General features: G+C 40.9%; 1 protein-coding gene across 6 annotated transcripts in view; it reads left to right on the forward strand.

Annotated features, from left to right (window-relative positions):
- The window catches only part of znf385a (zinc finger protein 385A), a 150,755-nt gene that overhangs the window by 95,392 nt on the left and 39,934 nt on the right, over positions 1 to 15,429 (forward strand). For 5 of the 6 annotated variants that reach the window (XM_004911924.4, XM_004911928.4, XM_004911926.4 and 2 more), the window contains one exon: positions 366 to 508. In XM_004911924.4, the coding sequence (XP_004911981.1) occupies positions 366 to 508 (143 nt within the window). Of the gene's footprint in view, positions 1 to 365; positions 509 to 6,645; positions 6,812 to 15,429 lie in introns of those variants that run through there. The other variant, XM_004911930.4, reaches the window with a different exon arrangement.

Raw genomic sequence — 15,429 nt, forward strand, 5'->3', positions numbered from 1 at the left:
GAATTGCCTTGTGCTATACGCCAGCCCCTATGTGAACTGGCAGCCTACAGAGGCTCTGTTTGACATTACACCTGATTTTTATACAACCAAAACTTGCCTCCAAGTCAGGAATTCAAAAATAAGCACCTGCTTTGAGGCCACTGAGAGCAACATCCAAAGGTTTGGTGAGGCACATGTTGCTCCTGAGCCACTGGTTGGGGATCACTGCTCTATATCAAACTAAAAGTTAACGCAAAGGTTAACAACCCCTTTAAGAGGTGTTTTGGGTCTGTTAGTCCAAAAGCTGCAGAGTTGTTATTGTGCCAGATAGGTGTTTATTAATTAAATAAAATATTTCCTCACTTAATTCTGCTTTGGTTCCCCAGGGAGCATTAATCGAGGAGGGGGGATGCCAGCATTGCTTCGTCCACCAGCCGCCATGGTACAACGTCATCTGGATATCAAACCCTTCCTCTCCTTTCCTTTGGAGCCACAGCCGGCAATGGGACTTTTCCCAGGCTTCAGCACGGTATGAGATTCCACTTATTATTACAGGGGGCATGGATAGAACCAATGAGTACAATGCCTTGCACAGTTTGGGTGCCATGTGATGTAACACATTCCATACCTATAAATTCTGTTTCTATTTTCCACTGACTTGCTCTTGCTAGAATTGTATACAGTCATATAAGTGCTAAATTGCACCAGTTATGTAACCCATATCAACCATTCAGCAATTGATGCAATACATTGATCACAATTAATTGCTCTTTGGTTGCAGTGGGCTGATGCCATGATGCATTAATGGATCTTTGTTTTCTAAATGTGCCCTCCTGGGTCAGATTTTCATTTTTATGTCTTCCAAGTCTATGCGACTTGCCTTATTTGCAATTGTGATATAGATTCTGGGGCTTGATTCAGACAAAACATTATAGGTCTGCACACATTTACATTTATACTTATACATCTAAGTGGAGGCATTGCCATACACAGAACAATTCAGCCATACTGGGCTCATTTCTGTAATGTTTATCCAATCTAGTCCCGCCTTCCCCTCTCTATTCAGTTCCCTATCACTGCGGGTGATCCATGCCTGTTAATATTCCTTTTATGTTTCCCAAGCTGCACTGTCTATTTTCTTTCTCGGTCTCCTTAATACCCAGCCTGCTTATTACACTTGCATATAGTAGAGTTCAAAGTATTAATGGATTCCTGCAGCTCCTTGCCCAAAAACAATGGGTCTATGCTTCTGCTGGCTTGTCACATACTAATTACTGCTTTAAGAAAAGATTATTAGCTGTATGTATGTGGGCACAATCACTATTCTTGATCATGTATAAATTAGGGAGAGTAAATGCTAATTCGTACAAGAGAAGTAGTGTGCACCCACCACAAGATGGCGCTCACCTGCTGGTTTCAGTCTGTCCTGATGTCTATTGTAATGTAAGGGGAGGGTTGGAACCTTCTTCACCTCAGGTGGAACCGGCAGTGTACAGGTTGACCTGCCTAGGAATATATTACATCCTACATACTAACAGATGTTTACTAATAATTATATTTATTTGAATACAGAATGTGATTACATTTTGAATGAAATATTATCCTGTATATTTTAGTTAGCATATTAAAATAATAGAAAAAAATCATTGAATTCTAAAGCAGACATAATGGATCACTCTAACCTGTACAATATTTCAAGCTGTTTATTCACATGACACATTACTTCCACATTAACCCCTTCCCTCCCTTGTTTAGGTTTCTGTTTTTAATAAGATACATTGGAACATGTGTTCCATCTATATTGCTTCAGTTCCCTTTCCTCTCTAGTTACCTAGTGGGCACACATAGACCTTGTTCAGCCTTTGCCCTCCTTAGATAGGGGCATGCTGAGGAGTTGAACTTTGGGTCTGACTGGGTTGGTGGGACACCAAGAAAAAACAACAGTAGACTCCGGCGCTGATATTCCCAGTGGGCCAAATCCTGCTCCTCCTCCTGGGCCACCCCCTCTCCCCCCCAATCACTACAACTACAAAGTTAAGCAGGAGAAAAGCTTAAAGGGTACGCAGCAAAGGACATTTGAATGTTGGTAGAAGGGCCCCTGAAGGTGCAGCCCCGGTGGGCCCTGGACACCCCATCCAACTGTGGTTGAACTGTGCCTTGTGAACCAGTTTCTCTTATAATGCAGGAATAATAATATAGTGCAGGTATTAGACAGTTATCCAGAATGGTTGGGGCCTGGCCATTTCTGAATAAGGGATCTTTCCATAATTTGAATAAAAATGTATTCACAAGCTTCATGGACTCCTTGGGTGATAAGTAGCCATGGTGGCTATGGCAACAAGCTAAGGTCCCTGTAAAAGAGCGGCCAGTGTATGTCCTGCTCAGAACATATCTTATTCAACTTCCCTATGAGCAGTGATACATCAAAGTAGTAGAGTAGTTCCTAACTGTCTGTGACTAAGGAACATTCAACATTTAAGTTTTTGAAAGGCGTGCAACATTAAAGTGGAGCTCTGGTCAACCTCCTGAGAAATGTCCTCCCTCTTTGCGCTGGAGTAATGCCAGGAAATGGTTCTCAGGCTAGATTTGATCACTCAAACTGGCTGAAAAGGATATGCACTTGGTCCATTATTTATTCTCCCTTACATAAATACAGAAGATTCTTTACAAATGTAAGTATAAGGAATAACATATACCCTAGTTAACATTAAACTGGTAACAGAAGAAATATGAGGGTTTTGTGACCAATATAAATGCACCAGGCCTTTAGCCTTTTGTTTTTATATGACCACACAACTCCTCAATGACTTCTAACATCCATATAATATACAGCAGGGCTTACATTAGCCTCTGTGGAAGAGTAATAGCACATAAACATGTTGGATCCTCACGCTTCCCTCAGTGTGACATTAGCCTATCACAGCAAGAAGCTCTTCAGAACGCTAGTTCCCACCGGAGTCTTCCAGAATGAGAAACAGTTTGCTGTATATTTATAGCAGCGCCATGGAACGTTAGATATCCAGAGAGTTGGAAAGTAAGTGGTCCACTGAGGCTGGATGTACGGGACGTAATTTGCTTCATATTCAGAGATGTTTGACTGAGTGGGTCAGGCTTGAACCTGAGAAAGCACACGGTGTGAAGGACTGTGCATCCCAGGCTGAGCTTCATACCTAGATTCCTCCAAGGATGCAGATCAGTGGCTGATATATTCTACCTGTTCTCATCTGAGAATACTCTCATTATAACAATTCCATTGTATGTGAAAAATTAATGAAGTGAATTTAATATTTTAATTAGATTTTAAAATTAGGTTTGATATCTCCAGAGAAGAGGCTTATGCATACTGATATAGCAGTGCTTTACAAATATGTCAGTGTGGACAAATCTCTAAAAATGCAGTTGAATATAACTATATATATGTATAGCTATGGGGCCCAGAATTTTATCCATTTGGACTTTCTTGAATACAAATCATTCCCAGTCTCTGCTTTTCTAAGTTCTATTTCTCCATTATTATACAGTAGAACCCGGATTTTAAGGTTTCCCGTAATTGATGCTGTTTCCTTTAAGGTCTACATCAAACATACAGATTACATACAAATAGTGGTTAATACAGTAGATAAAAAGGACCCCTCTCATTTGAGCTTACAATCTAAAAGGTCTCAACTATCAAAGTATTTCCTTCAGTTCCTGTACATTGGTGTTTACCCCTCTTTTTCTTTCAAGATATCAAATTGTTTCTGCTAACAAAAACTAAGATGTTTGGGCCAATTTGATTGTGGCTTCCATTTATCCTTGGCTACAATGGGTAGGACACTGGGCCAAAGGCTGTGACCGTTGCCTTAGAATGCTTTGTGCATGTTTTGGAGCAATAATTCATAGCTCATTGGGGTGGTAGCTCCTCCCAATAGCACCTTATTTCAGTACTGATATATTATTCAATAAAATATAAAATTCAAAGCACATTATGTTTAGGGAGGCATGTGACTGGCATGTTTGTCTATTCAGAGGCAGTGCATTTCACTGAGACTGGTGTTATAACCTGCCTTTCATTCTAGTAATAGGCAATGTTATTTATTTCTCTCTGTAGTAATGGCAGATTTAATGAGGCATGCTGGGATTCCCTGCCTTTCACTCATGGCCCTGAAACATATAATACCATGTTTAAGGCTATTACCCTTCACATCCTAGAGCACGGTTATAGTTCTGCGCTCATGCACAGAATGAGAACATATAGGCCCCATTAAGCTCTGCTCTCTTTCTGGGAATGGGTTTAAATAGCAAGTCGGCACTTACCTTATTACTTTAATTTGTGTTCCAGCACTGAAAGGAGTTTTAAGGCTGTGCAGCAATACGAGAATGTGGGCAATTTATCAAGCTGTAAGATATTTAAGGTGCTTCTATTTATAATAATATGCTGTATTTTAGCTGTAGAATAGCTAATGCTTTTTTACAGTAGAACAAAGGTTGAAGAAAGGGTCAGAGCTCATTTTGGTGTTGGCTGGGCCTGCGGCATAATGTTATTTGTATGGCCCTATTATTTATAATCAGACCTGTAACTACACTGTGGCCTACCCTAACAATACTCGGAGGCTATAGCTATTATGTACAGTTTTATTATGTGTATTATAGCCAAGTATGCACACTTTAGGGCTCACTTATAATACAAGAAGCCCCTGCCTGTAATCAAGTGCTGTCTGCATTAAGCAACACTCAATTCAAGATGGGCAGCAAAGGGGTGGCACATAGGCATCCCCCCTCTCCTGCCGCCTACATTGTGTGTTATTCAGAGGGCAAAGTATGGAGCAGCAGAGAGCAGCAAGTGCTAACAAGCTCTACGGGGCATGCTCTTGCACTTGCACCCCCTTAGGACCCCTTGTTGTAGCTCCTTTCTAGCAGGGGCTTGGTAAGTTTGCTTTTCCATTGCATACATCTACTGCTGTGAAATGCACAGTGCTTTTTTTTTTTTTTTTTTTTTTTTTTTAATAAACTCCTCTTTTTAAAGGGATATTATGGTACATGTATACCTTTGGAGAAGTGTGTTCTCTTACCAAAAACTTCCAAAAACCAAAAACCAAAAACCAAAACTACTATACTGTGCATCTGCCTGCAAGGGAGATACTAGGGAAAAGGATCAAACATGGCGGTGCATCTCCATATACGTTTCCTGTTTGAGTTTACTTGGGGAGGAGGAAGGCCGGCCAACATCTTGGTGCCTACAGTGTTATAAACTTTATTTCTCCTAAGGAAATGCTGTGTCCAGATGCAGCTCTACAGCAACAGTTGTATGTATTCTGGCAGTGAAGAGACACAACCAGAGTTGTGTTTATATTAGGAGGGGAAATAGTTCATGAGTTTCTGCAGAGATGGGGAAGTAGGAGAAATATTAGCAGTATGTCTCCCAGCTGTTAGCTTGACAAGGGCCTGCATAAATAAAGGGAATAGGGTCTTGCAGGGAAGGGTTGCTCATTGTCCTCGCTGCCGATTTAGCAAGTTATGTATGGTGCATGTAAAGCAGTATGTCCAGTTTTGAAGCTAATGATATAAGAGATGCAAGTCCAGCAGCTAAATGCCTCTGGAGATTACTTTTGAATTTCACCAGTAATTGTTTAGATACCAAGGGAGCACATTTGGCATACTTGTCTTCCGCAGCACGGCAGTGTGCATGTGCTTTACTTTGTGTCCTACTATTGCATGGTAGGTATAGGGTCTTGCCGCTGTACATAAAGAAAACTATGCACTAATAGCACCTGCTGATAAATATAATAGTGTTCCATTTACCTTGTAAGGGCTGAGGCTCATTGTTAGTAAACAGTGTTATGTGAAGTAAACAGAGGTCATTGCTTTTAGCCCCATGGTAGGAACACATAATTTCATATATGCATTTTTATTCCAAAGTTTTCCTGTTTTAATTCTGGTTTATTGTGTTCAACTGGGTCCCAAAAAGGAAAGCTTATAAGGTATATATATAAATATATATAGTATAGCATTACAGTCACAGAGGCAGTACAAATGTAATGCTGGTAAAGGATTGATTAGAATAATGAGTATTCATATTGCTCTGTACAGCAGCACCCAGTACCATGTTTAAGCTGTTGTACTTATAGAAAAGGATTTATGCGCAGTGTGCTGAAATCTCTGCAGCATCACAACAGGTATATAAGCTTTTCTACAAATGCAGAGTAAAGAGTTAAAAAGGCACTGCAATTACCCATGGATATAAAAAAATGATAAAGGAGATCAAGAACAAGCAATACAAATGATACTTATGGTGCCTGTTTTGGCAGAGAAGTAGTTAATGATACTCAGAATGAATACAAAGGATACTCATGGTGTGTATGTTGGCAGGCAGGTAGTTAATTATACATACGGTAAAGAGAAAACAATGCAAAGATGTTGGCAGGGAGGGGGTTAATGGTAAAGAGCAAGCAATTAAGGGATACTGTGTATTTTGGCAGTGTGGGAGTTAATAAGACTCACTGATAAAGTGCAAGCATTAAAAAGGATAATTTCCATTTATTTTTGGCAGTGAGGGAGTTAATGAAGCTGGCAGATAAAGAGCAAGCAATGAAAAGGCTGCTGATAGGGTGTACTTTGGCAGTGAGGGAGTTACTGAGGTCCTACCCTAATGCAGAAGGCAGGCTAATAAAGGCTGTGTGAGTTCCAGCAGCAGCAGAGGAGCGAGTGCATGAGAGGCTGCTGAGGGCGTACAGTACAGTGCTCTCCAGCAATGAAGGGGTGCGAGTTGCTCTCAGGATGCTCTGAGTGCTTGACAGAGCTAGCAGCTCTCTGATCGTACAGCCTGTGAGATGCTTGGATCCATGTGTGAAGGGTAAGGATTCATTGTAGTGTCTGCTCTACCCCTGAACTCCTTGTCATTGTACTCTGCACCCCTAGACACTTGCTCAGCCCTCCCTTCCCTCCTATTCCCTTCCCTCTTTTTCTCTCCATCTGTTCCCTACGCCTCTCTTTCTCTCTTCACCTTCTGCTGCCTTTTCTCTCTGCCCCCACTTCTCCTCCTTCCATCGTATGTCTCTCTCTAAACATTGCTCTTCATTCCCCTTTCATCCCTATCTGTCCTTTTATCTCCTTACCCCTCTTCCCCAACCTTTCCCTGCAACTTTCCTCTGATGCTTCCATACTTCTCCATAAGAACAATCCCCTTAATCTACTATCTGTCAGTTGTTTTCATTTTCCTTTGGGCTTGAGCCATACACCCAGGCATTACTTATTGCGAGACGCTCATTCCTACACTGCTGCAGGACTCTGTGGGGTATTGCGCTGCAGTTTGGTGGCGACTTCTTAGGCATGCAGGGAGTTGGAAGACTTGTGGTATAAGCGAGGCATTAGAATTGCTTGTATTGTAAAAAAATACAGGGGTAGTGACACGTAATTAATTGCACATCCTTAGCTGCCCCATTACTGGCATCTAGAGATCTGAGAGTGCTATCACGGCCCATCGGTAATGATTGCAAAGTGAGTGTATGTGAGCTGGGGCTATGACCTGAACACAAAGCAACTAAATGAACTCAGTCTGGAAGGGTTTAGAAAAGCAAAGGCTTCCACCACCACTGGGAATGGCTTACCCAAACTGGCTTGGTTTGGTTGGCTTGACAGGCGGCACTCACCTAACTTGTAATTGCACCGCAATGGTCAAGGTGATTACTGTTAAAGTTAGTGGAGGGTCAGTTCCCAGCTTTTTGGTGTCACTGGGAATCTACCCCTTATATAAACTGTTGGCTTGACAGTCACTGTGTTGGTAGCACCTTCAAACTGACACTATCTTTTGTCTCTTAAGGGCAATCCACGCACTGGGGGTCATTTATAAAATTCACGCAGCACAGAATTATTTGCAAAGTGAACATTTGCTCTGTTGTGTTTATATTTATAAAGCTGGACATTTTGCATTCAATGTGCAAATGTAATTGCGAATTTTTAATTGCAGTGCAAATGCCCTTAAAGGAACAGCGTTTTAAAGTAATTAAAATATAATGTGCTGTTGCTCAGCAAAAAAATTGTGTTTTTTGCTACAGAAAAGCTACTATATAAATAAGCTGCTGTGTAGCAAGGGGGCAGCCATTCAAGCTGGAAAAAAGGAGAAAAGGCACAGGTTACATAGCAGATAACTAGTAGATAAGCCTCATATAATGGGGGTTTATCTGTTATCTGCTAAGTAACCTGTGCCTTTTCTCCTTTGAATGGCTGCCCCCATGGCTACACAGCAGCTAACTTATATAAACTATAGTAGTCTTTCTGAGGCAAACACACCAGTTGTAGCAATGCAGGGCAACAGTACATTATATTGTAATTACTTTTATACACTTATTTTTTGGTGTTACTGTTCCTTTAAAAGCTTTTTAAATATGACATATTTAAGTTGCTGCCACAACTGTGGTGGTGGAAAAATATTCACTAAACTGGTTTTGAAAATTGCAACTTTATATCTGCAAAGTTAAAACTGCGCTATATTCGTGCACAATAAATATGCATAGAGGGCATGGTCACGCAAACCGCAATCTATTTTTGAATTTTTGTGCGCAATTTGCATTTTATGCGTGGACTTAATAACCCCCACTGTCTTTAGTCTTGCTGGGGTCAGTAACTTTTACTTATGTAGCGCAAAACTGTGGTCAGAAGGGGAATTTGTAAAGTTATTTTCTTAACACTTAAAAACGAATTTGCGCATGGAAGTAATTTTCCCTTCAGTCTAGTTAGGGAGTTTGTTGGTGTATTGCAGTGTGTCAGGGCCTGCTTTCATTTCCCACCACACTTTTGTGGCTTTCCCTTTTAATTCAAAGTGCCATGAGGCATCAGTGCATGTTCTCTGTCATTGGCCCAGAGTACGGCCTTGCTTTAATTTGCTTTTTCCTCTTTTACTTTCCACTCACTCATTTTTTGTTCAGCCATCTCCATTATGTCCTTGTTGTGCTTCCTAGTTTGTGTGCTGTTAAGAAGCTTTGCAACTGGGATGATTTTATATATATATATCTATATATATATATATCTATATATATTATATAGAGAGAGAGCGAGAGAGAGAACCCAGGGTGACACTCTGCTTCAGCTCTTACCTCGGGTGCAAGGTAAATGATTTAAATATCCAAAAAAAGACCAGCAACACCGAGTTATATTGCAAAAAGATCAATTGTGTATTAAAAACGCATGAACATGTGTTTTTAATACACGATTGATCTTTTTGGAATATAACTCGGTGTTGTTGGTCTTTTTTTGAGATATATATATATATATATATATATATATATGAGCAAAACATGAACCGGTGATATTGCACATCACTGTACATAATAACTATAGAAAAATTCATACTCACTATGCAACAAAGTTGCCGACAAAGCTTGTTTTTTATTGGTTCTATTGGATACTGCATTGTTGAAAATTTGCACCAATGTCTATGGTTTTTTCTAAAACAAGATGTTCTGACCCCTTATTTACAGAGAAATTGTCTTTTTACAGGGCTCTGTAGAATCTAATTCAGTCCTTAAGCAAGCATTTTTGTGTAAACTTTACCATTAGCAGGATGCTGCCGCCACTTTGCAGAGCGATTTGACAAAATTGGAAAACTGGGCTGCAAACTGGAAAATTAGGTTCAATGTTGAAAAGTGCAAAGTTATGCGCTTTGGTAGAAATAATATAAATGCGAGTTATACACTAAATATTAGTGTGTTGGGTGGATCCTTAATTGAGAAGGATCTGGGGATTTTTGTTGATAACAAGTTGTCTAATTCCAGGCAGTGTCATTCAGTGGCTACTAATGCAAATAAAGTGCTGTCTTGTATAAAAAAGGGCATTGACTCAAGGGATGAAAACATAACTTTGCCTCTTTATAGGTTTCTGGTAAGGCCTCACCTTGAGTATGCAGTGCAGTTTTGGGCTCCAGTCCTTAAAGGAGAAGGAAAAGCTAAGTCACTTGGGGGTTACATAGTTACATAGGGTTGAAAAAAGACCATTGTCCATCAAGTTCAACCCATCCGAGCAAACCCAGCACACAACCTATACTAACCAATCTATACACTCACATACATAAACTATATATATACAACCAGTAATACTAACTGTAGATATTAGTATCACAATAGCCCTGGATATTCTGCTTGTTCAAAAACTCATCCAGGCCCCTCTTAAAGGCATTAACAGAGTCTGGCATTACCACATCACTAGGAAGGGCATTCCACAGCCTCACTGCCCTCACCGTGAAAAACCACCTACGCTGCTTCAAATGGAAGCTCCGTTCCTCTAATCTATAGGGGTGACCTCTGGTGCGCTGATTGTTTTTATGGGAAAAAAGAACATCCCCCAACTGCCTATAATCCCCTCTAATGTACTTGTACAGAGTAATCATGTCCCCTCGCAAGCGCCTCTTTTCCAGAGAAAACAACCCCAACCTCGACAGTCTAACCTCATAGCTTAAATCTTCCATCCCCTTTACCAGTTTAGTTGCAGTCTCTGCACTCTCTCCAGCTCATTAATATCCTTCTTAAGGACTGGAGCCCAAAACTGCACTGCATACTCAAGGTGAGGCCTTACCAGGGACCTATAAAGCAGCAAAAATATGTTCTCATCCCTTGAGTCAATGCCCTTTTTTATACAAGACAGCACTTTATTTGCTGTAGTAGCCACAGAATGACACTGCCTGGAATTGGACAACTTGTGATCTACAAAAACCCCTAGATCCTTCTCCATTAAGGATGCCCCCAACACACTACCATTCAGTAGATAGTTTGCATTTATATTATTCCTACCAAAGTGCATAACTTTGCACTTGTCAACATTGAACCTCATTTTCCAGTTTGCTGCCCAGTTTTCCAATTTTGTCAAATCGCTCTGCAAAGCAGCAGCATCCTGCATGGAACTTATAGTTTTGCACAATTTAGTGTCATCAGCAAAAATAGAAACAGTACTGTCTATGCCCACCTCCAGGTCATTAATAAACAAGTTAAAAAGCAAAGGACCAAGGACTGACCCCAAATGTTAGGCACCCCCAAGTGACTTGAATCGCTTACCTCGTACCCCGAGCTGGTGCCCCTGTACGGAGAGAACAGCACCAGCCCGGGGTACCTGCAGCGCTTCCTCCTTCCTTCTTCGCTGCGCGCATGCGCAGTAGAGTGAAAAGCCGAACTTTAACAGAGAAGTCGGCTTTTTCACTCTACTGCGCATGCGCCAGACTCGGAGTCGCAGCTAAACGAAGGCGGAAGGAGGAAGCGCATCGCCCCAGGTGCCCCGGGCTGGTGCTGTTTTCTCCTAACAGGGGCACCAGCCCGGGGTACAAGGTAAGCGATTCAAGTCACTTGGGGGTGCTTAACATTTTAGCACCCCCAAGTGACTTAGCCTTTCCTTCCCCTTTAAGAAGGATATTAATGGGCTGGAGAGAGTGCAGAGACTGCAACTAAACTGGTAAAGGGGATGGAAGATTTAAAGTATGAGGTTAGACTGTCAAGGTTGGGGTTGTTTTCTCTGGAAAAAAGGTTCTTGCGAGGGGACATTATTACTCTTTACAAGTACATTAGAGGGGATTAGATAGGGGATGTTCTTTTTTTCTCATGAAAACGATCATCGCACCAGAGCCCCCCCCCCCTTTAGGTTAGGGGAACAGAGCTTCCATTTGAAGCAGTGTAGGTGGTTTTTCACGGTGAGGGCAGTGAGGTTGGGGAATGGCCTTTGTAATTATGTTAATGCCTTTAAGAGGGGCTTGGATGATTTCTTGAACAAGTAAAGTATCCAAGGATATTGTGATACTAATATTTGTATATTGTAATTTCTAAGATTTTCTAGTGAAGTGCTGTGGTGCTCATGCCCTTGCAGGCTGATGGACTGTGGGAGAAGTAGCTGGAGATGATTGTGTGTTGATAAGTGACATCCCCATTTGAAGACCAAACTTCTGGTTCCTCTTTTGCATACAAAATAGTGGTTTATAACAGCATTGACGTAGCAAAGTAATTTTGAGTCTTAAATTGAGGAGAGAATTAAAAAAACAAAAAGCAGATGTTACTGTACCCATAAATATCTGCAATGGCCAGAATCAGTACAAAAAAAGGCATTTTAGTGGAGTGGCACAGAAGGGTTAACAGCGTGTTATAAATATATCATGATGCAGCAGTTCGCTTCATTACTCATTCATTGCTAGGAAAACCTCTCAGAGTAACGTGAGCAGTAAAAGCAGCCAGTTACTAAATCTATTTCTAGCAAGAGAGGTGCTTGAGGGGAAAAATAGAGGTTCGGCTGCAGAGCTGAATTGGGGAGGGAGGATCCTAATTGGATCATGAGAGCAAGCTATGCCATTGAGATGCTACTTTGCATTTTTGGGCTGGGAGGCAACAACGTTACAGAGAAAAAGTGGGAATGGAAATATTGAGTTGTGCTTTATTGAAATGAGGGCAGGTTGTGAAAGCTGAACCTTTTTGTGCAGTAAAACAAATGAACAGTTGGGTAGTTCAGCGTGCCGTGGCAGTGGCATAGCGGTGAATAGGAAAGCCATGATGTGTGTGTTTGGGGATTCAATGCTCCCCTAGCAGGTGGTATTGCAAAATGAGTCAGATACAGTACAATGTACCCCATCCTTTGGATTCCAAATACAGTGACTTGCAACATTCAAAGGGACTAAGTGTTAAAATTCACTATATTCTCTGCCACTTCCCACCACCGGAAGCTCTTGCTGTGATAGAGGGGGCGGCTAAACCCAGTGGGGCTTTTTGAAGTTTAGAGGCCAAGCCAGAGGGATGCCTTTGTAATCAAAAAGCAAACCTGCAAATTAATTCACCAGAAAGTTGTGCATGGAGCCATTACGTGAGAGGCTGATACAGCAGTAAATAGGATAAAGCTAGCTGGTAACTGATGCTAAAATTATTATAGCTGAAGCAATATGCCCAGCAGTACTGACTAGTGGTCTTGGTGGGGTTCCCTTTGGGAGTTAGTTTGGGAAAATTCTCCTGACACGTGGTCTGAAGAATAAAGAGATAGCCATTGCCTCTACACTGTGTTCACTGCCTCTTAAATAGTTTACAGGGTGATCAACTAGAAAAGGTCCCTAATGCTTAGAACATGCAGAACTTCTAGATGCCTGTTGGTGGGATGCTAGAGGTTACAGCCACAAGATCTAGGGGATGACAGATGGCAACCACTTGAATTACAATATTAACCAATTCTGGAAGCTAAAGATAAATGGCAGACACAGTCCCTCACATAAGACATACCTTTCAATATATCTATGACCTTCATTTTTTATAGGTAGAATTTGTGTTAAAAGACCAGGTATTTGCATTGGGAGCCTACTTGATGTTGTTATTGGCACCAGTCTGCAATGGTCTGCAAAGTGTTTCTGGGGGATCTAAAGGGTTATTCAGCCTTGAAACCATTTATAGTGTTTGATTATACTGCTTGCTATCCATAGTAGCATTGGATCATATAGTGATTAAGTTGCACCGGAGGCTGTGAGTGCAGAAAAGGATTAGGGGCTGCTGTAGTTCTTTAAACATGGCAGTTATTATAAAAGTGTGCCATTTCCAGGACACATCAGAAATGTCAAAATAGTGTGGGTATAAGGAGCCAGGAGCCATTGCATTAACTGAATGCCATGGAGAGAGAATTATATTATTTTAGATTTAAAGGGGCAGTAACTTCTAAGTTACAAAGAAATCCCCACAGTTCCTATTTGAGAAGCTATACTAAGCTATGCAACAGAAGTTAATTATGAGGTGTTAAAGACACCAGGGATATTTTCCTTCTCTAATAATTAAGGCGCGAGTCTCACCTCAGTAATAAATAAGCTGGGAATCAGACTTTCATTGCCAGAAATAGTAACTGCCAGGGCTAAGGGGAGGTGTGTGGAGTGGCCTGCCCATTCACTAAATTCAATGAGAGCACCCAGGGCACAGCAAGAGAGGCAGCAGACCTAGCATTTCTTTAGGAGTCCAAAAGTGTCCAGTTGACTAATATACAGTGTTAGCAACAAAATACACAGTATGTGCAAAACAGACAGTCTTTCCTAAGTTTCTTACATCGGCGAGAAAGAAAAACTATACCTCCAAACAATATAGGTCTCTATAAAAATATATTGCATAAACCAGCTCATATGTAAAACCCTGTTTCATCTAAATAAACAATTTTCATAAAAATATACTTTTTTAGTAGTACAGGTATGGGATCCCTTATCCGGAAACCCGTTATCCAGAAAGCTCCAAATTACGGAAAGCCCGTCTCCCATAGTCTCCATTTTAATCAAATAATTCAGAATTTTAAAACTGATTTCCCTTTTCTCTGTAGTAATAAATCAGTACCTTATAATTGTTCCCAACTAAGATATAAATAATCCTTATTGGATGCAAAACAATCCTGTTGGGTTTAAGTAATGTTTTATTGATTTTTTAGTATACTTATGGTATGGAGATCCAAATTACGGAAAGACCCCTTATCCAGAATACCCTTGGTCCCGAGCATTCTGGATAACGGGTCCTATACCTGTATGTGCTATTGGGTACTCCTAAATAGAAAATTGCCATTTTATGAACTAAGAGCCGCCTCCTGGGATCATAGGATTCACGCTGCACACAAACAAGCCAAGGCACGCATACATGCTAGGCCCCATCAGCCAATTAATGGACAGAGTTCTGCCTTTTGCTCCCACGCAACTTCCTGTTACAGTCAGAGCTGCATTACTTCCTGTCAGCTGATCTCTGAGGGAGCACACAGCCCATCACTAAATGGTGGATCAAGGGAAAAGATGTAAAAGGGCAATATTTACTGATATATATATATATTCCAGTTTGGTGAGATTCTTTAAGAGGTCACTTCCCCTCCCTTTCTCTAGCACATCATCCCATGCTCAACTGCAAGATTTCTCTAGCATCTAATCCTGTTAAATGCTCAAAATCCTGCACTGATGTAAACACTGGGTTTCAGATAGGAGCACTCAAGTTTTACTTAGCATTTAAAAAAAAATAAACTGAAAAACAACACTGACTTATGGGCAATTTCCCTTTGATTTTGATGTAGGTGCCATATGCCTACAGTTTTCTCCTTCTTAGAAGCTCCATATCCGTGGCACAGATTGCAGTGCAGGATTACATTAATACATGGTGCTGCGCTGTGAGGATAAGGCAAAATGCATAATCCAGCCTCTAGGATAGATTCATTAAGTGAGCTTTAGCTTTCCACCGACATTATTCAGGGGCAGTTTGTGGAAGAGGATTTCTGTATAAATGGAGCCTATAAATCTGTGATAACAACCCTGTGGATAATAAATATAAAATGGAAAAGTAGACTTGAAGGTGGTAATAGAATATTCAGGCCAAGTATAGCAGCCAATAGCAACTATCTATTTGCTTTCATTTAAACAGGTGACCAGTGAATTCTACCTTTAGATTGGCTGTGATGGGTTACTAGACCAAGTGCAATTGATTTTTAATGGCTCATTTATCATTTGCACAGATAATTTAA

This window comes from Xenopus tropicalis, chromosome 2 (assembly GCF_000004195.4).
Source record: "Xenopus tropicalis strain Nigerian chromosome 2, UCB_Xtro_10.0, whole genome shotgun sequence".
Classification (NCBI taxonomy): Eukaryota; Metazoa; Chordata; class Amphibia; order Anura; family Pipidae; genus Xenopus; species Xenopus tropicalis.